At 37.9% G+C, this 24,037-nt stretch overlaps 1 protein-coding gene and 3 long non-coding RNA genes across 4 annotated transcripts; all 4 read left to right on the plus strand.

Moving 5' to 3' along the window:
- Positions 1–1,050: 1,050 nt before the first annotated feature.
- Positions 1,051–4,997, plus strand: LOC129754517 (vacuolar protein sorting-associated protein 45). Its single transcript, XM_055750639.1, has 4 exons — positions 1,051–1,278; positions 2,564–2,762; positions 2,817–3,556; positions 4,098–4,997. The coding sequence occupies exons 1-4, from the start codon at positions 1,186–1,188 to the stop codon at positions 4,788–4,790; spliced, it is 1,725 nt and encodes a 574-aa protein (XP_055606614.1). The 5' UTR covers positions 1,051–1,185; the 3' UTR covers positions 4,791–4,997.
- Positions 4,998–8,105: 3,108 nt separating this feature from the next.
- Positions 8,106–9,765, plus strand: LOC129757424 (uncharacterized). Its single transcript, XR_008739701.1, has 3 exons — positions 8,106–8,666; positions 8,829–9,086; positions 9,415–9,765. It is a non-coding gene; the product is annotated as an uncharacterized LOC129757424 (long non-coding RNA).
- A 610-nt stretch (positions 9,766–10,375) lies between these two features.
- On the plus strand, positions 10,376–10,774 carry LOC129752638 (uncharacterized). The gene is made up of 2 exons (XR_008738891.1): positions 10,376–10,548; positions 10,612–10,774. It is a non-coding gene; the product is annotated as an uncharacterized LOC129752638 (long non-coding RNA).
- A 449-nt stretch (positions 10,775–11,223) lies between these two features.
- Positions 11,224–11,621, plus strand: LOC129752830 (uncharacterized). The gene is made up of 2 exons (XR_008738902.1): positions 11,224–11,395; positions 11,459–11,621. It is a non-coding gene; the product is annotated as an uncharacterized LOC129752830 (long non-coding RNA).
- Positions 11,622–24,037: the final 12,416 nt, after the last annotated feature.

Genomic DNA, 24,037 nt, shown 5'->3' on the forward strand with positions numbered 1-24,037 from the left:
GCACATCTGATGAATTTTTCTGCACATCTGATGAATTTCAGCGCACAATTCAGTGTGTTTTTTAAGTGTTTCGAATGATCATTTCATACGGCTGTTTCATACAGCCGTATGAAATCATCATCGAATCCCATGTCAAAAAGATGGAATCGCACATCTGGTGAATTTTCTGCACACTTCATGAATTTTACCGCACACTTGGTGAATTTTGTGCACACTTGATGAATTTTGCCGCACACTTGGTGAATTTTGTGCACACTTGATGAATTTTGCCGCACATCTGATGAATTTTTCTGCACATCTGATGAATTTTTCTGCACATCTGATGAATTTCAGCGCACAATTCAGTGTGTTTTTTAAGCGTTTCGAATGATCATTTCATACGGCTGTTTCATACAGCACAAACACACTGAATTGTGCGCTGAAATTCATCAGATGTGCAGAAAAATTCATCAGATGTGCAGAAAAATTCATCAGATGTGCGGCAAAATTCATCAAGTGTGCACAAAATTCACCAAGTGTGCGGCAAAATTCATCAAGTGTGCACAAAATTCACCAAGTGTGCGGTAAAATTCATCAAGTGTGCAGAAAATTCACCAGATGTGCGATTCCATCTTTTTGACATGGGATTCGATGATGATTTCATACGGCTGGTTGAGATTGACCAAGGTGTGTATCAAAGTGTGTATATATTTAGAAGGTGTTACCGAATATCGAATCCCCGATTCAGCCATTTTGGCTATGTAGGCTATGCAACTATGCGGAACTCATGAAGTTTGTTTACCAACAAACCACAGAAAAGCTGAGCAAAAAATAAACAAACTCATTGAGAGCCCCGCTCACTCCTCGCCTACTTACTGTGAAAGTCGGAGAACCTCGTGTATCTAAGAACCCTGGTGTGTATAAAGTCAGAGAACCTTGTAATCTAATAACCTTGGAGATTGCCAGGCGCGGGCAAGTAAAACGATTAGTTTTTTTTATCACCCATCCCTATTGATGATGATGAGCACGATATGATGACGATTTTAAAAAGTCACGATAAATATTATCAAAACAGATGGAAATCGCTTGAAAAATTCACCCATTCCGCATTAAAAAGGAAAAAGTGCTAAAATATGTCCCATTAACACATATTGTTCGGTTCGTAAGTTTCGGTTAAAAACGCCCGGTGTTTGCCATTCGAAAAAAATGAATGTGATACGTGCGGTCCAGTTGTATCTGGAGCAAATGATTTCCGAAGCTGGCCCCGGAATGAAAATGCTAATGATGGACCGAGAAACGGTAAGTGTTTTTCATTTTGCTTGCGTAAATTTCTTTTTGTTCGAACCAAAAATTTAAAATTATGGATATGGAATTCAAAATCAAACGCTTTTCACTAAAAATTCATCGAAGACCACTTAATTTTCCTTAATAATATTCAATTAGTCCAAAAAAAATTTACCTTATCTCAAATGCATACCATTTTTATCCTTGCGATTCAATGTAGTTATAAATTAGAGATGTACCGAATATTCGGTCGGCCGAATATTCGGCGCCGAATATCGCCAAAAAACCGTTAAGCCGAATATTCGGCTCACCGAATAGTTGAGCTAAGTATTCGGCCGAATAGGCCGAATAGGCCGAATATCTTCTACAGACTTGAATTTTGTTCAAATAATTTTTGAGAATTTGTTAAATGTCCGAAAGCAATGTTGTAAAAGCTACACAATCATTAAAAACTTATGGTTTCAGCATAATATCTAAGGTGTATCCGCCTATCTTTCATTGTAGATATATTTGGGCTTGCCCATAAATCCAGTAAAAAATCCAGATCAGTCAAACTGGACGGAATATCCAGATATTGTTTAATACTTCCCGAGTTTTGCTCGGGTTTATTCAGATTATTTGCTAATTCAAATAAAAAACTCAAATTCCTCTTTAAAAATTTTAAGATTTTGTGTTCAATTTTTTCAAAAATTGGTTGAAGATCATCTATCTTATCAACAAATATTTTAAAGATATCTTGCTCAAATTCGAACTTCATCTAATTCAATATCAGAAAAGCAAGTTCAAATAGCTTTGCACCTGTTTGGACATGTTCTATCCCAAATTTTACAGGAACGCAATCAGTTTGGTGATAAACGCCCTAGAAGCGACAAGTCATCACATAACTTTTCAGTTATTGGTGACATTTTAAAAATAAGAAAGACCCCTACTTAAAAAATATCTCGAAAATCATCATCCGATAATATCATCTGGTTGGAAATAATCGACTCAAACATGAGGGGCATTAATATGGAAGAAATAGAAAGCATTGAATTAAACGCTTAAGGTTTTTTCATTGAAAACTCAATAGAATATTCGACCGAATATTCGGCCGAATATTCGTTTGGCCGAATAGTTGAAAAGGTCAATATTCGGTATTCGGCCGTTCGCCGAATACCACTATTCGGTACATCTCTATTATAAATAATAAGCTCCATCCAGATTTGCTAATACTTTTTGCGTTAGTCTCTCCTGTTAACACCCTTTATTATGTTGTGTAAATTTTGTGTACAACATTAATTTACAAAACTTTCTGTTTTAGACCAGCATCGTTTCGATGGCATTCGCGCAGTCCGAAATGCTTCAGAAAGAAGTTTATCTGTTCGAGCGCATCGACTCCGGACGCTCCAACGAACGGCTAAAGTATTTGAAGTGCATCGTCTTCATCCGACCCACCCGAGATAACGTTTTAAGGTTGCAAAGCGAGTTAAAAAGTCCCAAGTATGGCTCCTACTTCATAAGTAAGTTTGACTCAATTATTAAAAAAAAAATCCGTTTTAAATAACTTTTCTCAGATTTCAGTAACATCATTCCCCGAACTGACATTAAATCACTGGCCGAAAGTGACGAAAGCGAATCCGTGCGGGAAGTGAAGGAAGTGTATGCCGATTTTCTCCCTGTTAATCCAAATCTATTCTCTTTGAACATTCCCACATGTTTGCAAGCACTTTCCTGGAATCCCGAAGCGCTGGAGCGCACGGTGCAAGGTCTGATCAGTGTTTTGCTGGCTTTCAAAATCCGTCCTGCGATTCGTTACAAATCTAGCTCGACGGCAGCGCAAACGCTGGCTAAAAAAATTCACGAAAATATTAACAAAGAGACGGCTTTGTTCAGTTTCCGGCCTCCAGAAGATGGAAGTTCTCCTCCGTTACTTTTGATTCTGGATCGGCGCGATGATCCAATAACTCCGCTGCTAAACCAGTGGACCTATCAGGCTATGGTCCACGAGCTTTTGACGATCACCAAACAACGCGTAGATATGTGCGGAGTACAAGGTGTACCGAAAGATTTAAAAGAGATTGTACTGTCGTCGGAGCAGGACGAGTTTTACGCTGGTAATTTGCATGCCAATTTCGGGGAGATTGCAACTACCATCAAAGGACTAATGGACGAATTTCAGAAGAAGGTGAATGATCAAAAGAAAATCGAAAGCATCAACGACATGAAAAATTTCGTCGAAACATATCCCCAGTTTAAGAAAATGTCCGGCACTGTCACCAAACATTTGGTTTTGATAAGTGAACTTTCGCTGCAGGTAATTATGATATAAAGTACACCAGGGCAAGTGCAAACGGATTTCACCGTAGTTCAACTTTCACATGTTCTAGAAAAATATGTATACTTATCTTAAAAAATTATCAATTATCGTTCGTTGCATCACAAAAATAGTTCTCAATAAATTCCCGTTGAAAGTAAAAAATTAAAAAAAAGTTGGTAAAAGCAACGGTACTTTTGTACTCTCCCGTTTATGGGGGCAAGTGCAAACGCAATGCTTTTTGAAACTAATTCACAGATGCGTCAGTGTATCGGCCCTAAAATGAATGTAATACATGTTCCGGTTTATTTTATCAACTTTTATTCATATATTTGCTGTTTCCCTGTAATATAAATTTCCTTTTTGGAACTCAATTTTTGCTGAGTCAAATTGTTTGTTTAGGCCTAAACAACAATTTCTAGATAAAGAATTTTTTTTTGTAATAGAGAAAAGTTGAACGTTTGCACTTGCCAAGGTGTACTTTAACTTTTATTTTGTAAATTTGTTATTTTCACATTGTTCCATCTATATATCATTCAAGGTTGGAAAGCAGCAACTTTTCGAGATTTCCGAACTAGAGCAAGAAATTGCCTGCCGAGCTGATCATTCGACTCAGTTGCAACGCGTCAAGAAACTGGTATCCGATGAAAAAATAAGTCTCCAGAATGCATTGCGTTTGATACTGTTATACTCGATGCGTTACGAGCGACATGCTAACTGTGGTACTTCTGGATTACTGAAAATACTTCACGATCGTGGTGGCCGTTCTCATTTGGTGCCTCGAATGCTGGAATACATTAGCACCAGCGCTCGGCAGGAACTGTTCAATACAGTTAAAATCACCGATGCCGTTAAGCTGACTCGGAATCTTATCAAGGGCCTTAAAGGGGTTGAAAACGTCTATACCCAACATAACTGCGTATTGAAGGAAACGCTCGAAGAAGTGGTCAAGGGTCGTGCGCTTGATGCCACCTACCCTATCATGGGCAATGAGGTCCCATACAGGCGACCGCCTCAGGAAATTGTTGTGTTTGTCATTGGGGGTACAACGTACGAGGAGGCGCTGGCCGTTCACCGATACAACCAGGAAGGACATAAAGTCATTCTAGGTGGCACGACCATTCACAATTCGGAAAGCTTTCTGGAGGAAATAATGGCTGCCACTGCTGGGGTACCATTCAAACAATCACGCTCGCTTCAGCAGTTTCACAGCGCACCTTCCGGTGAAGCTTAAATAAAACAAAATTTAATGAGTACGAGCTGCATTTTTCCAAAAAAAACATATGTGCAATGTAGTATGTGTGTCTTACAGTAATCGATCTACATTAATTTGTCTATTTTAACGCATGAAACTATCGACTCTTAACAGATTGCTACTATTCATCATATATAATAAATCGAATTCAATGTGGATAATAATAAAAGTATTTCGTTTGCAGCATTTGATTTGTTTTCTTTTTTCAGTACCACATCCACATTTATTTGAAATAATAATTAGTCGAGAGGACAGCTTAAAATTTTTAATCTATTTAGTATATTCAAGTGGGTTGGGAGTGAGAAAACGGCTTCAATAAAGATGAAAGGCATTCAAACTAAATCAAAATTCTCACGGAAATTTCTTTCTTCTTTTTCTTTTCATGGCGAGCTGCCAAGTCCTCTGAATCAAAGCAATTGAAAGATTCCATTTTATTCAACCACGGTATAAGAAATGTTCAGATACCGGTATTTCGATAACAAATTACTATCTTCTTCAGTGAGCGTTTTCGGTTGATGAATGGGTATCGTTTCTCTCCCTTATATATTATCCGGAGACACCGTTAGTTGTTTAAATTCTTAGGTAAAAGAAATACAATAATTTAACTGATAATACCCAGAATCGGGTAGATAATAATGAAGCAGTACCGATAGTCTTGTTGTGATTGTTGGTATTGTAATGCAGCGCAACCGCATGGCGGTTACGCTAATAAATATAAAGTTAATGGTTGTAGCAGCTACAAGTTTTCACAATAAAACCATAAACATATGTTTATAAAATTTTCCATTTTTTCGAATAAGATTTTGACTAAAGTTCAATCTAAACATTTTCAGTAAAAGATGTAAAAGACCATTATGTCAGAAAGTTTGTTGTTCATTTTTTTTTTACGTCCGTTTCGAAGAAAATTTTTTTCTCGCAAAATCGAAATTTGGCCGAATTCACAAAGTTGGATTGTTTAGTTTTGCCACGAAAGGTGGTATTCCTGCAGTTTGCCACAGAGTGTGGTTTTTCCTGCTGGTACGGTTGTCAATTGCCGTACTCTGCCAACGAACAGCCGGTGCGAAGGTACAGACGAAAACACCGCCAAGGCCATCATCATCATCATCATCAAAAGGGTGCTCTTTGTTCGCTCTGAACATACGGGTTTGCATACCGAGGAGGGCGTACCGAGGATTCTGGTTCTGATTGCCGTGATCGGGATACAGGGAGGACCCAGTGATTGATCGTTCTTTTCGCTAGACGTCACCACCTTCAACCAACGAAGGACGAGCACGTGGTAGAGCCGGTGCCGGAATTGAAGAAAAACACTCGTGAAACGCTTAAGTCTAAGAAAAAAAAGCTGTGAGTTCTTTTTATTCTTTTTTATCTTTTTCTCCTCTATCTTTTTCCCTTTATTTGATTTCAACAGTTGTAAGCTTTGCTTATATTTTCCACACGGAAGGCATTCGTGTCCCCGTTGGAAAATATGAGCGAAGGCGGGGGGCTCCACCCGTTAACTATGGATGACGAAAGTGTCACCTACGAGGATGAGGAGTATTTGGAGGATTCGGCTGTTGCTGGTCCATCAAATACTTCCCATGCTCTGATGGAGGATAATCATGAATCACCCACAGTTAATAGTAGACCAACCCGGCTCCGTACCTACACAGATGGTACAACTTTCAATGGGCCTTGGGTGGTTTTCATCCGGCCCAAAACCGGTGGAAAACGACTCAATGTGATTCAGATAACTAAAGATCTGGCGAGGTGGACCTCCGTGACCAGCATAACTAAGGTGCGACCAGACAAGTTGCGCGTTGTTGTGGCTGACCGGAAAGCTGCCAATGAAATTGTTGTCAGCAATTTCTTCAAGCTTGAGTACCATATTTTCATTCCGTCTCGAAACGTAGAGATAGAGGGTGTGATAACGGAAATGAGTCTGGAGGAAGAATGGTAAGTTTAAAGGCCTTGACTCGACTTCGGTCGAAATCTTGGACGTCCGTCAACTTAAAACTGCCAACGTCGTAAACGGAGTTAAAGGGTACTCGCCTTCAGGCTCATTTCGTGTTACCTTCGCGGGTACCGCCCTCCCTCACTACGTCTTGATTGGCGGAATGTTGAGACTTCCTGTGCGACTCTTTGTGCCTCGCCCAATGAGTTGCAAAAAGTGCATCAAAATGGGACATACCGAGTCCCATTGTTGCAATAAAGCACGGTGCTCTCGTTGCGGAGAGAATCATGAGGAAGGAGCGTGCTCAGCAATAGAGCAGAAATGTATTTATTGCGGGGGCTCTCCTCATGATATCTCTGTGTGCGAGGCATTTAAGAGTCGCTGGGATAAGGAGAGGCGCTCTTTGAAAGAACGATCCAATCGCTCTTACGCCGCTATTTTAAAAAGCGCTTCTCCCCCGATTCAGCCTCAGATAAGTAACATTTTTTCAGTGCTGCCAGTTGACAATGGAGATACTGACACGACTGATGAAGATCATCCTATTGTTTTTGTTGCGAACTCTCGGAAACGTTCTAAACCAGCTCCGAAGAACCGCAGAATTCCAAAGAAAATTCCTACATTTAGCTCTTTAATCCATGATGGACAAAAGCCATCTTCTTCGGGGACAGAAAAATCAATTCCGCCAGGATTTCCCATTAATTTTGTTCCCCTAAATAAACCAAAAGCAGCGAAGACTTCGGAACCCCCAAAATCTAACACCGTTTCGGCTGAGCCATCAACTCAATCGGGAATTTTCAAGTTGAGCGACATCCTAAATGGACTTTTATCATTCTTCAACGTATCTGAATCGATAAGAGGCATCGTTTCCGCGTTGCTTCCTGTAGTAAAGACATTTTTAAAGCAATTGATGCAAACTTGGCCCCTTCTTTCAGTGTTTATCTCTCTCGATGGCTAATTTAAACCGAGAGGTCGGAGATATCACTGTTCTACAGTGGAATTGTCGTAGTATAATCCCTAAATTGGATCCGTTCAAATTTCTTCTTCATGAAACAAATTGCGATATTTTTGCGTTATCCGAAACTTGGCTTTCTTCTCAATCTAACATCTCTTTCCACGATTTTAATATCATCCGTCTGGATCGTGACGATTCTTATGGAGGGGTGCTTTTGGGGATCAACAAGTGCCACTCTTTTTATAGAATTCACCTTCCTTTATCGGGCGGAATTGAGGCCGTTGCTTCCCGAATAGCAAAGACCATGGTAATAATATAAAAGAACAATGATTTTCAATTTGACAATGAACTTCATCGTAATAACTTAATATTTATCAACTGGTTTTAATTTTGAAACCACCATCTTTTTTTAAAGTCACCATGAATTATATTGTTAATTTAAAATATTTCATAGTTTACGAAAATGTCAAAAGCACGGTATTTTAATAGTTTTCTTGTGATTTTTGTTGTTACTGTATACTTCATGGTAAAATTGAAATCCAAACCAATCCAGTATTGGTAAACTTGAGCTTTTTTCACATACTTTAAATTTATCGTGTAGGGATTTGAAACGCGCGCCATTTTTGCGAATTTTTGTTTTGCAAAGAATTTTAATTAAATAAAATTAGCTAAATCGGTCGCTACTTTAAGAATTCAGAACATCGAATAGTTCCAGGACTCCCTGGCCAAAGTGGACCCAATGTCCGCCGATCTTGTGCGGCGTTTTGTGCTGTTGCTGAACCTCCTGACGGATCTGCTCGATGCAAAGTATCCGGATAAGTTGGTGGCCAATCTTGCAGATATCTCCCGAAAATCCCTTCCATCCACAGCAGCACCAGGAGCTGTTGGAGCATGCCTCGATGGTGGCGGTATTCGTCGAGCGAAATTACTGTTCTAGATCTCCGGTGAAACGATGGATGGCAAGGATTTTGAGGTACCTAATTTTTTATATTTGTTATAATAAACTATCTAAGCAAAGCCATAAAATGGCATTAGGCTTATTAGTTTTATTACCACCAACCAAGTAACCAGCAATGCAATGGTTTCAGTTTTTATTTAATAATTATACTTAGTTTTTTTTTCTTTTTAAATATAGGCTGATTGATATGCCACACGCATAGCCAGATGGTGGTGCTTCGCTGACTGACCATCACCTACACCGTCACCGAAGCCGAGCAGGACATCAGACTAAAGTGCCTGGAAGCCGATGCCACTACAGATTTTTCAGAAACATCCCCTGGGTTCTGAATGAGTTGCAGGCCACCGAAGCGGTAATGCGTGTTCTGCAGTATGCTTGCGTTAAAAGCGTGGTTACCGAAAACGGAGGCGGACAATGGTGACGATGTAAAAGTTGGTAAGTAAGACTAAATAGTTATTAAGATATTGCATGTACCGAATTTTAAGCAACGAATTTAAAAAAGATAGAGTTAGGTCCGTAATCAGAATGTTGAAATCTGGGATAATCAAATTTAAAAACTGAGTTCTGAGATTTGATTCTGGATCTGAATTTTGAAATCTGAATCTGACTGAAATCCTAAAATTCAATCATAATCTGAAATTTATTATCGAAATTCGAATTTGAACCTGAATTCTGGAATCTCAAATCTTACTCTCAAATCATAAATCGAAATCTTATTTCTGGATCTTAAATCTGACTTTATCTATTTCTTGTTCACTTGCAGCTCCCACATCTGAAATGGGAAACAGGATTTCCGAAGGGTATCACCTCCATCGAGTATCGACGAACTCGAGGCGCTCATCAATGAACTGCCGACTAATTGGTAGTTGCTCGTACCAAAGACCTGAATCTTCGAGCACATTACTATGGATTGTTTGGGTTCATCGTTGGATATGAGCTGAAAAAGTCCTTAGTCGAAATCGCAGTAAAGTATTCGATGGGCTGAATTTCAGCAACAACCTTGTTATAAAAGGCTATCTAAGAATCATAAAATAAAATAAATTATTTAAAATTCTTTTTTAATTAACCAGGTTGCTATAGTTATTTCTTGTTTTAAGGAATAATATTCATGATTGGTCGAGCTTTTCAATAAACGATTATCAAGCTTATATTAAAAAGCGCAACTAATCATGAATAAAATTCCTTGAAACGAGTAATAACCTTTGACAATTATTACAATTAATGAAAATTTCATTTATTGCTAGTAAACCATGAAATTTCACGGTTAAAACAATATGTATGTACTATAGAAAAACCTTGATTTCCATCTTCGTTAAAACATTGAAAAAAACCGGAATTTCATGGTTTCACTATGAAAAATTGGAAGCTGCTTCAACCATAAACTTTATATTTTTGGGCTTCTCAATGTATGGAAAATCGCCATTTTTTTCATGGTCACGCTGCATAACAATACCCCTTTTTCATGGTTATTTTCGCCAAAACGATAAAATGTATGGTCGAAAACTATGAATTCTAATGTGCGTTCACGGTATCGAAGACGATCATAATCATTGTGTAAACCGTATAATTTATGGTTTGTGAATATGGAATTCATGGTTTTTTCACCATACTTTTCTATTCGGGTTGTCATCCCGAATAGAACAGAACCATGGTATCACATTCATTTTCCAATGAATTTAAATGTGACCATGTACTTCATGGTTAAAAGTACATCCGAGCGTGCATTAATTTAGAAATTTTAAACTTTCCAAGTTTTTCGTGTACGGATAATTTGACGGCTGCGGCTCGCGCGGCACTTTGTTTTTCTTTTTTCGTCTAAACACAATCGTCGTCGGATAGTTTTCGAGTGTTTTTTTTAGAAAGAACCCATTCAAAGTGCTCGAAGATGGACGCAATGGTGAGTTAAATTGAAATTAACAAGAGGCAATCTTGTTTAATCTTTTATTTTTATAAATTTCAGCAAAAACAATCACAGTGCAGTGAATGGATGCCTGGAGCAGGTTCGGAATACCGCGTAGTGTGAGCGCCAGTGTAATTTAGTGCAATTTTTCAATTTTTGTGTAATGTTAAGTGTAATTTTTTTTAAATTAAATATTAAATTTGAATAAATCCATCCTAACTAACTTAATTTAACAAAAACTATGAAAATGATGACAAAACCAAAAAATAAGTACGAAAACCCCACCATGTGCGAAAATTTTTTATTACAGCGGCTTAACAATGAAAATCATCGGATTTTCATGGTTTTACTTTGAAAAATTGGAAGCTGTTTCAACCATGAACTTTATATTTTTGGGCTTCTCAATGTATGGAAAATCGCCATTTTTTTCATGGTCACGCTGCATAACAATACCCCTTTTTCATGGTTATTTTCGTCAAAACGATGAAATGTATGGTCAAAAACTATGAATTCTAATGTGCATTCACGGTATCGAGGACGATAATAATCATTGTGTAAACCGTATAATATATGGTGTCCCGAATAGAACAGAACCATGGTATCACATTCATTTTCCAATGAATTTAAATGTGACCATGTACTTCATGGTTAAAAGTACATCCGAGCGTGCATTAATTTAGAAATTTTAAACTTTCCAAGTTTTTCGTGTACGGATAATTTGACGGCTGCGGCTCGCGCGGCACTTTGTTTTTCTTTTTTCGTCTAAACACAATCGTCGTCGGATAGTTTTCGAGTGTTTTTTTTAGAAAGAACCCATTCAAAGTGCTCGAAGATGGACGCAATGGTGAGTTAAATTGAAATTAACAAGAGGCAATCTTGTTTAATCTTTTATTTTTATAAATTTCAGCAAAAACAATCACAGTGCAGTGAATGGATGCCTGGAGCAGGTTCGGAATACCGCGTAGTGTGAGCGCCAGTGTAATTTAGTGCAATTTTTCAATTTTTGTGTAATGTTAAGTGTAATTTTTTTTAAATTAAATATTAAATTTGAATAAATCCATCCTAACTAACTTAATTTAACAAAAACTATGAAAATGATGACAAAACCAAAAAATAAGTACGAAAACCCCACCATGTGCGAAAATTTTTTATTACAGCGGCTTAACAATGAAAATCATCGGATTTTCATGGTTTTACTTTGAAAAATTGGAAGCTGTTTCAACCATGAACTTTATATTTTTGGGCTTCTCAATGTATGGAAAATCGCCATTTTTTTCATGGTCACGCTGCATAACAATACCCCTTTTTCATGGTTATTTTCGTCAAAACGATGAAATGTATGGTCAAAAACTATGAATTCTAATGTGCATTCACGGTATCGAGGACGATAATAATCATTGTGTAAACCGTATAATATATGGTGTGTGAACATGGAATTCATTGTTTTTTCATGGTGCAATTCTATTCGGGGTGTGAACATGGAATTCATTGTTTTTTCATGGTGCAATTCTATTCGGGATACAACCATAAGAGGTAAGGACTTATGTGTTGTCAGTTTGTACTGGCCTCAGAGAGTTGCAGTGGATCGAAGTCACTTAGAGGACCTGTGCTCAGTGCTTCCTGAGCCAAGGTTGATCCTGGGTGACTTCAATTCACATGGAACTGTCTGGGGAGAACAAATTGACGATAGTCGTTCTACTCTTATCTATGACATTTGCGACAGTTTCAATTTAACAGTTTTGAACACGGGTGAAAAAACACGAGTACCTAAACCTCCTGCAAGACAAAGTGCAATTGACCTCTCACTATGCTCAAATTCACTATCATTGGATTGCCAGTGGAAGGTAATTCCTGATCCCAATGGTAGTGACCACTTGCCTATCAAAATTACAATCACCAATGGAGTCAACTCTTCAAACTCAACAAATATAGCATATGACCTCACTAGACACATCGACTGGAGAAAGTACTCAGACACAATTGTCTCAGCCATCCATTCTGTGGATATTTTACCTCCGATGGAGGAATATAGCTTTCTTGCTCGCTTGATTTATGATAGTGCAGTTCAATCCCAAACGAAACCCATCCCATACATCCCAAACCCATACATCTGTTCGTCGAAGGCCTCCCAATCCATGGTGGGATAGTCAATGTACTAAACTATACGTTGACAAATCGAATGCTTTCAAAATATTTCGGAAACACGGTACCCTGGACAACTTCAACACGTATTTTTCTCTTGAGCAGCAATTCAAAAACCTAATCAAGGGGAAAAAACGTGCGCATTGGCGAAATTTTGTTGGAGGTTTGGCGCGGGAAACATCGTTAGGCACTTTGTGGAATGTGGCTCGGAGCATGCGTAATCGTTCTTCCACGAACGAAAGTGAAGAACATTCGCATAAATGGATTTTCAATTTCGCACGGAAAATCTGTCCAGATTCCACACCTGTGCAAAAAATTGTCCGAAGTGTGCCTCCGAACAGATGCGATCTGGATTCTAGCTTTTCAATGGTGGAATTCTCACTTGCTCTCCTTTCTTGTAACAATTCAGCTCCGGGAGTTGATAAAATAAAATTCAACTTGTTGAAAAACCTTCCGGATGCTGCCAAATTTCGCTTGTTGAATTTATTTAATCAATTCTTGGAGCTTAACATTGTTCCCGAAGATTGGAGACAAGTGAGAGTTATTGCTATCCAAAAGCCTGGGAAACCTGCGTCCGATTTTAATTCGTACCGACCAATAGCGATGTTGTCTTGCATTCGGAAATTGATGGAGAAAATGATTTTGTTCCGTTTGGATAAGTGGGTGGAAACAAATGGTCTCCTTTCAGATACTCAATCTGGGTTTCGCAGGGGCAAAGGGACAAACGATTGCCTGGCTTTGCTGTCTTCAGAGATACAAATGGCGTGAGCGAAACGTGAGCAAATGGCTTCAGTGTTTCTAGACATAAAGGGAGCTTTTGATGCAGTTTCAATAGAGGTTTTGGCAGACAAGTTGCACTCCCGGGGTCTGCCTCCCCTTTTGAACAACATCTTATACAGCTTGCTTTGTGAGAAACATCTGAACTTTGCTCACGGAGATATTGCAATCAGAAGAACCTCTTACATGGGCCTCCCGCAGGGTTCATGTTTGAGCCCACTTTTGTACAACTTTTACGTAAGTGACATCGATTGTTGTCTCTCTGAAGGCTGCACTCTAAGACAACTTGCAGATGACAGCGTGGTGTCTGTCACAGGATCTACTGAGTCGCATCTGCACAGACCTTTACAAGATACTTTAGACAGATTGTCTTCCTGGGCGTTGGGACTTGGGATTGAGTTTTCCCCACAGAAAACGGAGATGGTTGTTTTCTCCAAGAAACGTCGACCTGCTCAACCTAAGCTTCAACTCCTAGGCAGAACGATCACTCAATCGAGATGTTTCAAGTATCTTGGAGTTTGGTTTGATTCCAAAGGCACTTGGCGAGCTCACATTGAGTATCTGAAAGGAAAATGCCAGCAAAGAATCAATTTTCTACGTTCAATTACCGGCACCTGGTGGGGAGCTCATCCGGAAGATTTAATAAGGTTATATAGAACCACTGTTCTCTCAGTGATGGAGTATGGCAGTTTTTGTTTCCAATCGGCTGCCAAAACACACCTGATAAAACTCGAACGTATTCAATATCGTTGCCTCCGCATCGCTTTGGGTTGCATGCCCTCAACGCATAACATGAGCCTTGAAGTTTTGGCAGGCATACTCCCATTAAAAGATCGATTCAGCTTATTATCACTCCGGTTCCTCACCAGATGTGAGGTCATGAATCCATTGGTGATCGATAATTTTGAAAGGCTACTTGAGCAAAATCTTCAAACCAGATTTATGTCTATATACCATGTCTTCATGTCCATGCAGGTAAATCCTTCTTTGTATTCTCCAACTCGTGTTTACATCCCAAACTACGACAACTCTTCTGTCCAGTTTGATTTGTCTATGCAGCAAGAAATTCGTGGAATCCCTGATTCGCATCGTCCACTTATGATTCCAAGAATTTTCGAAGCTAAATATAGACACGTCGATGCTGACAAAATGTACTTTACCGACGGGTCCCTTATCGAAGAATCAACGGGATTTGGAGTGTTCAACCAGATTACTAGTGCTTCGTACTGTCTTCAATCTCCATGCTCAGTATACATTGCGGAGTTAGCAGCGATTTATTGGGCACTAGAAAATGTAGCCTCACGACCCGTTGAACATTACTATATTGTAACTGACAGTCTCAGCTCTGTTGAAGCTATCCGTTCGATAAGACCAGGAAAGCACTCACCGTATTTCCTCGGGAAGATACGGGATGTTTTGAGTGCTTTATCAAGTCGATGCTTTGTCGTCACCTTTGTTTGGGTCCCCTCACATTGTTCGATAGTGGGCAATGAGAGAGCAGACTCGCTAGCAAAGGTGGGGGCGATGGAAGGCGACACGTTTCAGCGTGAAATCGTCTTCAACGAATTTTACTTTTTGGTTCGAAGAAACTCTCTTGTCAACTGGCAGCGCAAATGGGACGAGGATGAGTTGGGTCGGTGGCTTCACTCGATTATCCCAAAGGTAAGCCTCAAACCCTGGTTTAATAGGTTGGACCAGAGTCGGGATTTTATTCGTATATTTTCCCGTCTCATGTCCAATCATTATCCCTTAGACGCGGTACTCTTTCGTTTGGGTATTGCTGGCAGCAATTTGTGCAGTTGCGGCCAAGGTTATCACGACATCGAGCATATTGTTTGGTCGTGTGAGGTCCATCTTGTCGCCAGAACGACTTTCATAGATTCCCTTCGGGCCCGAGGAAAACCACCTAACGTTCCAGTGAGAGACGTGCTAGCTGTGCTAGATTTGGACTACATGTTCGAAATCTACTTCTATCTAAAAGCTATCGATCTCCGTCTATAACCGCCTATTTTATTTTCATATTTCCCTTTCTATCTTCTTTTTTCTTTAAAAAAAAAAGTGCTAGACTAAGAAAATGATTGTGAAAAACAAAAAACGAGTGTGGCTCCTTAAAACTTAAACGTATGAGCCGTTTCAAATAAAGAATTATAAAAAAAAAAAAAGTTTGTTGTTGTTGTTGTTGTTGTTGGAATTTGTTGGTTTTGGCTTGAGTGTCGAATACTCATATTCGCCAGTGACTTTATTGTAACGGTTGGTCGTTATGGTTGTAATTTGGCCATCCGGATAAAACGGATGACTTGTTCTATTTTGTCATCATCAAAGTTGCCAATTAGTGCCTTCAAATCTTGGAAATTTTCCCAATCGAAATGGTTTCTGATGTGATTGTATTTCACACAATTCAGCAGTGCATGTTGAGTTGTATCAATAGGCGATGGAAGCGCTGACGAATTTGGGTGATGGTTTTGCATTAGTGCAAGTGGGATGCAGCTATAAATTCACCCAACTTTTGACAGTTCTAAAGGGGTTTTTCTTAAGGAGAGAAAGAATAACTTTTCGATTCCATCGCCCATTACACTGCACAGTTCGCAGTTTTCAAATTCTACGATTTGCATCTTAGCAAGCCAATAGTTGGAAAAGTCATGTCCAGCCAATATCCCGTTCATCATTCTTGTCTCTACACCATCAAAGTTCTTGGACCAGAACCATGGTTTGTCAGGAAACTTGTCAGCAAATTGGTAAAATTTCAAACCTTTATTTTCTTCGTTAGCAAGACGTTGGTACCAGGAATTCACATCGGCTTGCAGTGCTTTCTTAAGGTTAAGGTGCAAATCATGCCACAATAATTTGTTCGTGAGGATAGCATCACTAATGGTTCCTTCCTTGGCAAGAGTGTCCGCTTGCTCGTTGCCGCTGATCCCCACATGAGCAGGGATCCATTGTAAAACAGTTCCAGTTTTATTTAATCCACTTTGTATTTCAAATGTTAGCTGTTCTAATTCCTTTTTTCCTTTCAGGGACTCAAGAAACCAGCATGCAGACTGAGAGTCAGTAAAAATTACTGTCGGGAGCCGGGGCAAGTTTTCTATTTCCTTGAGTGCAAGCCATATAGCCATCATTTCCGCTGTCATGATGGTGCAATGTTCGCTAAGTTTCATGCTGATCATAAGATTCTCTTGTGGACTGTGTATTCCAATGCCGCAAGAAGTCTCAGTTTTTGAAGCGTCTGTATAGAAGTGTCTATAATTAGCGTAAGTACTGTTTATCATTCCTAGGGATATCTGTTGCATGGTTGAGGGAGCCATTGTCCGTTTTTGGATTGGTAGTCCTTCTATCTGGGTGCGAACGTCAATTGTTTCGGCAGTGTCTGATCTGATGTTGATATAGATCTTGTGAAGTGTATCTTTATTATTAATGTAAGTCCATTCTAGGAAGGTATAAAATTTCGCCTCCTTCAGATTTTCAAGGTCTAATCTCATTAGTTGTTCGTTAATGGGGTTTCCCTGTTGTATATGTTTTGCGATACGTTTTTTCGTATGGAAGTTTCTTTTCAAATGTAATGGTACTTCGTTACTCAGAGCCGCTAATGTGTTGATAGGCGTTGTTCTGCTGCATCCTGTGGCAATCCTCTGGCATTGCCTGTTTGCAACTTCCAACATACCTTGATGAGTTTTTACAATTTTCCCGTAGACGGAAGACGCATACGAAAAAAAGTTGGTGTAAAGAGCTTTATGGAACTGTGGTAACCGGTGCTATACGCTCGGAAGCCAGACTTAGAATGCGGAGCAGGCATAGATGTTGTACTTACCAGACTGCGTGTGGGATGATCAGCGAGGGCGTACATGTGAGCGTGGGAGTAGAATATATCAGAGTATACTTACTCAGTGTAACTCTACCACATCCCCCTTTCTCTAAAGAACAAATTATAAGTTATTATTAATTGTTTAATAATAAATTTATTTAGTTTAATATTGCACATTTAATTTCGTTTTATATTTCTGATAACGATTGTCATGTTGTTAGAAAATATATTCCGTTGTGCGTTATTTTATTTAAGATGTTTTTGATGCACTCGAAGAGACCGACGAAGCTGTGCACACAACGAAAAAAATCTGTAAAATCACATCACATGTGATGTAAATAAAAAGAAGCATCATATATGACGGAGTTTTCAGTGCTAGTTGGAAATTACACGCCAGTGAAATGTTGCAACGTGTAAAATAAAAAATGATGTAAAATATGGCAACATGTAAAATAAAAATGATGTAAATTATAAAACCACTGAATATTGGAGGAAAAACTTTCCAATTGGAATCTGTTTTCTTTTATTTATTGGTATTTATGATTCAATAATGGAATTATCTCATGTCATAATAAAAATAAAACCTTTTTGTTATTAATTTAGTTTATTTCATTTTGTGACAATGATTTTTTTAATCTCACAATTTTTTATATTAGGAGTCACATTCACACTTATATTTTTTCTCTAAGACCGGATCCAAAGTTGAATAACTTGGAGCTGCTTCCAACACCGCTTCCTGCTTCACGAAGATCTCTGGGAAATTTAATCGCGGGAAAACTGCTTAAAAATACTTTTTGGTGCACGACTTTGACTTGACACTTTGTTTAAATTTGTCTGATCCTATTAAATTGAAATTCAATGTCCTCATCACATTCCATGTCGTGTAATTTTAAGAAATTTCTTTTTCCATTACATCACATATGATGTAACGAAAACGAAGCATCACATATGATGGGATTTTCAGTACGAGTTGAATATTCCACGTCTGTAAACTTCAAAAGACGTGTAAAATTTAAAGACATGTAAAATATTAAAGACGTGTAATATTTAATTCGCACTGAAAATTCCGTCGTATGTGATGCTTCTTTTTATTTACATCATATGTGATGTAAATTTACATCAAATAATCGCGTTCCGTGTCAAGTAATATTTGTGTCATATGAATTCAGTGCTGTTAAGGATTCAACTTTTTTTAATTTGTAAATTTACATCAATAAATCGAGTTCCACGTCATGTAACGATACAGGTTTTCAATTTCAGTGTTGTTAAGGATTCAGATTTTTTTTCTGTGTGGAACTCCAGTACCATTTGACAAAGTACTACAATGACTATGAGTTCCCTGATCGTACGAGGGACCTTCTATCAATTCAAGTATGACACTTTCCTGTCATACGGTTTACCAAAATAAGATCATACAATTTGTGACTTTAACTTCGAACTTCTCTTTCACGAAATTTGTGGAGCGTTTATTCTGGGTATGCAGATCCTTCATCAGTACAATATCTCGTTTTTCTTATGAATAAGTTTTAGATCTGTGTCTCAATCCTCCGATTCTTTTGCATTGATTTTTTTTCGATAATCGATCTTGTTCAGCAAAGTAGATGTTTCAGTATCTCCGATATCAGGTCATTTATACCAACATTTTTTTTTTTAAGTAGCTCACATGGTGCTTTCCAGGTAGCTGTGTTGGGCGTGCTGTTGTATATTTGCAAATACTGTTGTAATTCTGATATCCAATCACCGTAGAGAGCATTGGCAAGTTTCATCCTTTTTTAGAAGTGAACGATTTTGACGTTGCACGCCTTTATTAGCCTACGACCAATATGGTGTAGTGTGGTTGAGTGGATCTTCATGTTATTGGAAAATTCGTGTAATTTCGAAGAAATGAACTGGATTATCTAGAGTTTTCGCTTGAGAAGTCCCCAGTGTTTGAACATATTGTTTTTTCGAGACACTTGATAATTTCTTGATTGGTTATGACTGTCATTATTTTGATTTCTACATAGAGGCTGTAATTATCGGTCACAACAAGGATATATCTCCCGTTGACATTGGCCCCATATAATCGCGAGCGATATCCACCCATGGTTTGCTAGGTAAAGGTCGACAATGCATTGGTTCAGGAGGATCAGGAATTTGGATAATACGACACCCTTCACATTTCTCGCATCACATAACGACATCCTTGTCGCTATTTGGCCACCAGCACCGATCTCTTAGTCTACTTTTCATACTCAAATGCTCATGGTGTGCAAGGCTTAGTATACGGTTACACAATGCTGTAGTAATAACAATCAATATATGTACTACTACACAACTACGATAAACTACGCGATAGCTCGAGGTTGCTGTTTTTTTTTTTTTGGATCAGAACTGCTCGGTACAAATCTTTAAGCGTAAGTAACAACAAGTCAGGTGCAGTCTTGGGGATCGTAGTACTCCAGATTTTAAATTTATCCAATTCGTTGTTTCTCAACGTCAAACGCTTGATTGTGTGCTGCATCCCAGCAAAACGACGAAGAATCTTTCAACAAGTCACATAAGAGATGACTTTCGATAGCTAAGTTTGTTATGAATCTTGATACATATGTTATCGGTCCGAGAAAACTACTCAACTACTCTTTGGTTTTTGGCTGCCGGCAGTGAAGAAGAGATTTAACTTTATTTTCTGCCGGGAGAACAAGCCAGTTCGATTTCTACTTGTTGAACTGGCATTTACTAATATTCAACAGGATGTCAAATGACTCTAGCTTAGTCAGTGTCTCTAGAACAGATTGACCGTGTTCTTTTTCAGCTTGACCCTAGATAAATATATGAATTGATGAATCCATGTAAACCACGGTGTTTTTGCAACCTGATAAAATACTTTTCATCAAGTTTCGAATAAAACTCAGATGCATAGTTGACTCCAAATAATTATTGGTATAATGGAAAAGACCCCAATTCGTAATGAACGTTGTGATTTCTTTACTCTCTTCTGCCAGTTCAACTTGATGAAATGCTTGCTTATTATCAAGAATACTGAAGAATTTAGCTGCATTGAATTTGTAGCCAGGTTCTTAAAAAACTGGTGATGGATGATTCATTCTTTGGATTGCTTCATTTGTTCGTCGCTTATCTACGCATAATCTCAGTTCTTCGTTATCATTTAGAATTAGAGTTAATGGTAAAAATCCATGTTGAAGGTTTTGTTACTTGTTCGGTTATATCATTTTCAAGTATTTTATCTATTTTCAATTTAATTTTCTACAACAAGCGGGTAGGGCAACGTTAAAGAGGTCGAATTTTAGGGGTAATACTTCTGCATATAAGAAGGGTCAACTTGAAGTTTGTTTTGAATTCTGGAAACGATTTCGTTGTTTATCCCAAATCTTATAGAAATATGTAGTCCAACCTGAAGTACTCCAAGTGTTTGTGCTGTTTCTTTGCCCGGAAGAGCTTGTTGTCTATTTTCTTAACGTAAAAAGTAATTTCTGTTGAGATTTTTTTTTCAGAACCATCCTCTATTTTTGCATAAAAATCTGTCTTTAATTTCAGAGGTACTCTACCATAAGCCTGAAAAGTTTTTGTATTGTCCAACCGCTTAGCTTGTATGTTAACACATTCGTTTTTCATGTATTCTCACGTCTTATCGTCAATCAAATTATAAACAGAACCAGAATCAAGTAACATTTCTATTTCTTTTTTTTTTTAATTCTTTATTTGAAACGGTTCATACCTTCAGGGTTTAAAAAGCCAAACTCGTTTTGTTTGTTTACAATTGTTTCCTTAGTTTTAGTTTACGTTTTTAAGAGATAGGGAAATATGAAAATAAATAGAATTATAGACTAAGGTCAATAACTCGGGCCCGAATGTCTATTTCAACACCTCCTATTTTACATGACAGAACTCATCATTATCATTTTCTATACTATATACGGAATATTTTCCAGTTTTTTTTTTTTTTATTAATTTTCATCAGTTTTCACATTTCTGACGTTCTGGAAACGTTTAGTGTTGGGCTGGTAGTCAAAATTGCTCGAGTTGGAATTGTTTCTTCAAAAACCAAAGCTCTTACGGCTTTAAGCGTTATCATTCGGTTGATTTTTACACTTAAAATTGTAATGACCATAATTCGAAGATCGGTAACATTGAAGTTTGTAAGCAGAACGTGCCTCATCTTCTGTAGGTGGTTTAATCAGAATCCTTGTATCTTGGAATGCCATTTCTATTAACGGTGAGCTGATATATTCCAATTTTGGGAGGAGGTTGGGAATTCATTTGGGAAACTTGATTTTTTTTTGATTGCTTGATGAGATATGATAGTTTTTATAACTTGATCCATTGTAAAAATCCGCCTTCTCAAGCAATTTGCGTCTTATGTCTTACGGCGCATAATTGATGATTTTGTCAATAAAAGCGATTTGTTTGCTTTACATTTCCGTTTTACCAAAGTTACAAGTCTCCGCCTATTGTTGAACACGAGGTATGAAATTCTCAATGGTTTCATCAATCTCGATTGCCATGTCCCAAAACTCAGACCTTTCACTCCTTTCACACCAACACTCGTGATGTTTTGGAGAAAAGTGTTCATCCAACTTTTTTTTTTTTTTGATATTGGTAGCAATCATTACATTTTCGAACCAGCGTAAATACGTGGTCCATGCCTTTTTTATACCATAAGCCGGTAGATGTGCAAATTTTAACTGAGGCAAACTGTAAAAGCCTAGACTAGAAATAAGTTGGGAGTCACCTATTAAAAATAAATTTATTTTGTGATTTTTTTTTTAACATGATAAAATTGAATAATTTTATCAAAACTTTTTGTGGAGGTTCATTGTAAACAATTCTACAGAAACATTCATTCATTGAATTTCAGTGAAAATGGATCATCATCTTGAAGAAAAAAATTACGCACCCACACTGTCCTTCCATTCATTTATCAAGTGAATTTAATCACATGTGCATCTATGATCAGCATGTTTCGAATACAAGAGAATCGTTTTTTTTTCTAGAAACTGTACACCAAACATCGAAGTCATACATAACTGTCTTTGAATATGGAACTGAACACATGCTGATCGAAACTCTTCAATTATGCGATTCAACGCCGAAACCAAACCAATCATTGAGAGCTTTTCTTCCAAACCAATTTTTAAACGCTGCTATCTTTGGTAAAATTTGTTACCAATACGACGACTCAAGAGGTTTGTAAAAACTGCATCTTACTAGTGTATTGAAACACAACTCAGTCTAGAGTTCTCAACAGTAAATTTAATTACTACCACTTTTATCATTCCAGGCATCTCCATTCAAGCACAAAATTCATACCCAAGCTTACTTTAGTTTCAGCTTGTCAGTGTATTGAAACACTCACCATTCAAGCCATACGAACTGAATGGTCTCTTGAAAGCTCATCGCCTACAGTGGTCCTGAAAGCACTCTCTCCCTCTCTCTCTCTTTCCTTTTATGAAGTTTTGCATGCTGATGATCACCCGATCGTGCGTGGTTATGTTGTGGAGAGGCGCAATTCCACATACCGTCGCATCTCATTTGTGTTGGTTCGTTCTGGGTTCTGGCTCATAGTTTTAATTGCCAGCAAATTGAAAAGGGGCAGAGATTCTGCAAATTATACGCAATATAAGGCGGATTCAAAAACTTTTTTTTTTATTGAGTCAGTGGAAATCATTTGATAGTTGCTGTTCAGGAGTGTGTTTGGTCATAAAATGTTGAATTGATCCTTTTTTTCTGTTGATCAAGAATAATTCATGTCTTTATAAACCATGAACCATTTTAGTTGCTACATGAAAAATAGATACAAAATAAACTCTACACTCTTGAACAGTTCTAACTTCAATTCTCTGTATGGCAACATACCTGTTCGTGCAGCTCGATTAGTCGTGGGTGTAAAGGGGACGGCAGAATCTTCAACATTTACTCACACATTCATAAACTTTTTTTTCGCCCATTTCCCAAGCGGGAAACTCAACACCTGATGCGTCTCCCGAGAAACTCAAAATGGAGTCAACGCGCATCATAAATTGAAACTTGTAGGTACTTTTTTCTTAGGCTGATGAGGATTTACTAAATTTCACTCCATTCTTCTACGTCATTTCACTTTGAAAACTTATTTACACTTTTTTTCGAGATCCCCATATTCATTTCAATTGCACTCTTATTTGAGCGTTTTGTAAAACTTTCACTTTTTTTTTATAGATGACGATTTTCACTGGTTTTACAGATTCTCGCACCTTCCTGATTTCCTTTCCTTTTTTTTTTTTTATAAATTCTTCATCAATAAAATTTTCAGAACTCAGTACACCAGCAAGATTTCAATCAAATAATTATAATATTTCCACTGAATCTACGATCTTGCTTAGGTAGGCAGAGAAACTTTCCATTTTTTTCATTTTTTTTTCAGTTCACTACCCCACTACACCCAAAATAATTTAGAAATTAATTATACGGGATTTTTCACGTAAACTTTGATTTTGTACCATCCCATCGATTCTACGAGTGTCCTACAATAACTAATTTTGTTCACCGTAATTCACTCATGAATTTCACGTAAATTGTAAGTGGATCAGAAAATAACCCCATTGCGGCTGATTTTTCGTGAACGTGTAGCATTCGGGATTAATCGTATGCTCACGCATACATATAAACATCAATTGTCAGCGCCTTCGCCACGGCTATGCTGAAAAGTGAAAACCGCCAATCGCCATTTTCAATTCCGAGAGTCGCGCGTAAGAAGTGGATATTGTGCTAATATTGTGAAAAGCTTGAGTG

The sequence above is a fragment of the Uranotaenia lowii genome, chromosome 3 (genome assembly GCF_029784155.1).
Source record: "Uranotaenia lowii strain MFRU-FL chromosome 3, ASM2978415v1, whole genome shotgun sequence".
NCBI lineage: Eukaryota > Metazoa > Arthropoda > Insecta > Diptera > Culicidae > Uranotaenia > Uranotaenia lowii.

Excerpts from the sequence above, each read along its gene's own strand:
- LOC129754517 (XM_055750639.1), top strand. The coding sequence starts at position 1,186 with ATGAATGTGATACGTGCGGTCCAGTTGTATCTGGAGCAAATGATTTCC. Across the intron at positions 1,279-2,563 it reads TAATGATGGACCGAGAAACG|ACCAGCATCGTTTCGATGGC; the intron begins GTAAGTGTTTTT and ends TTTCTGTTTTAG. Across the intron at positions 3,557-4,097 it reads TAAGTGAACTTTCGCTGCAG|GTTGGAAAGCAGCAACTTTT; the intron begins GTAATTATGATA and ends ATATCATTCAAG.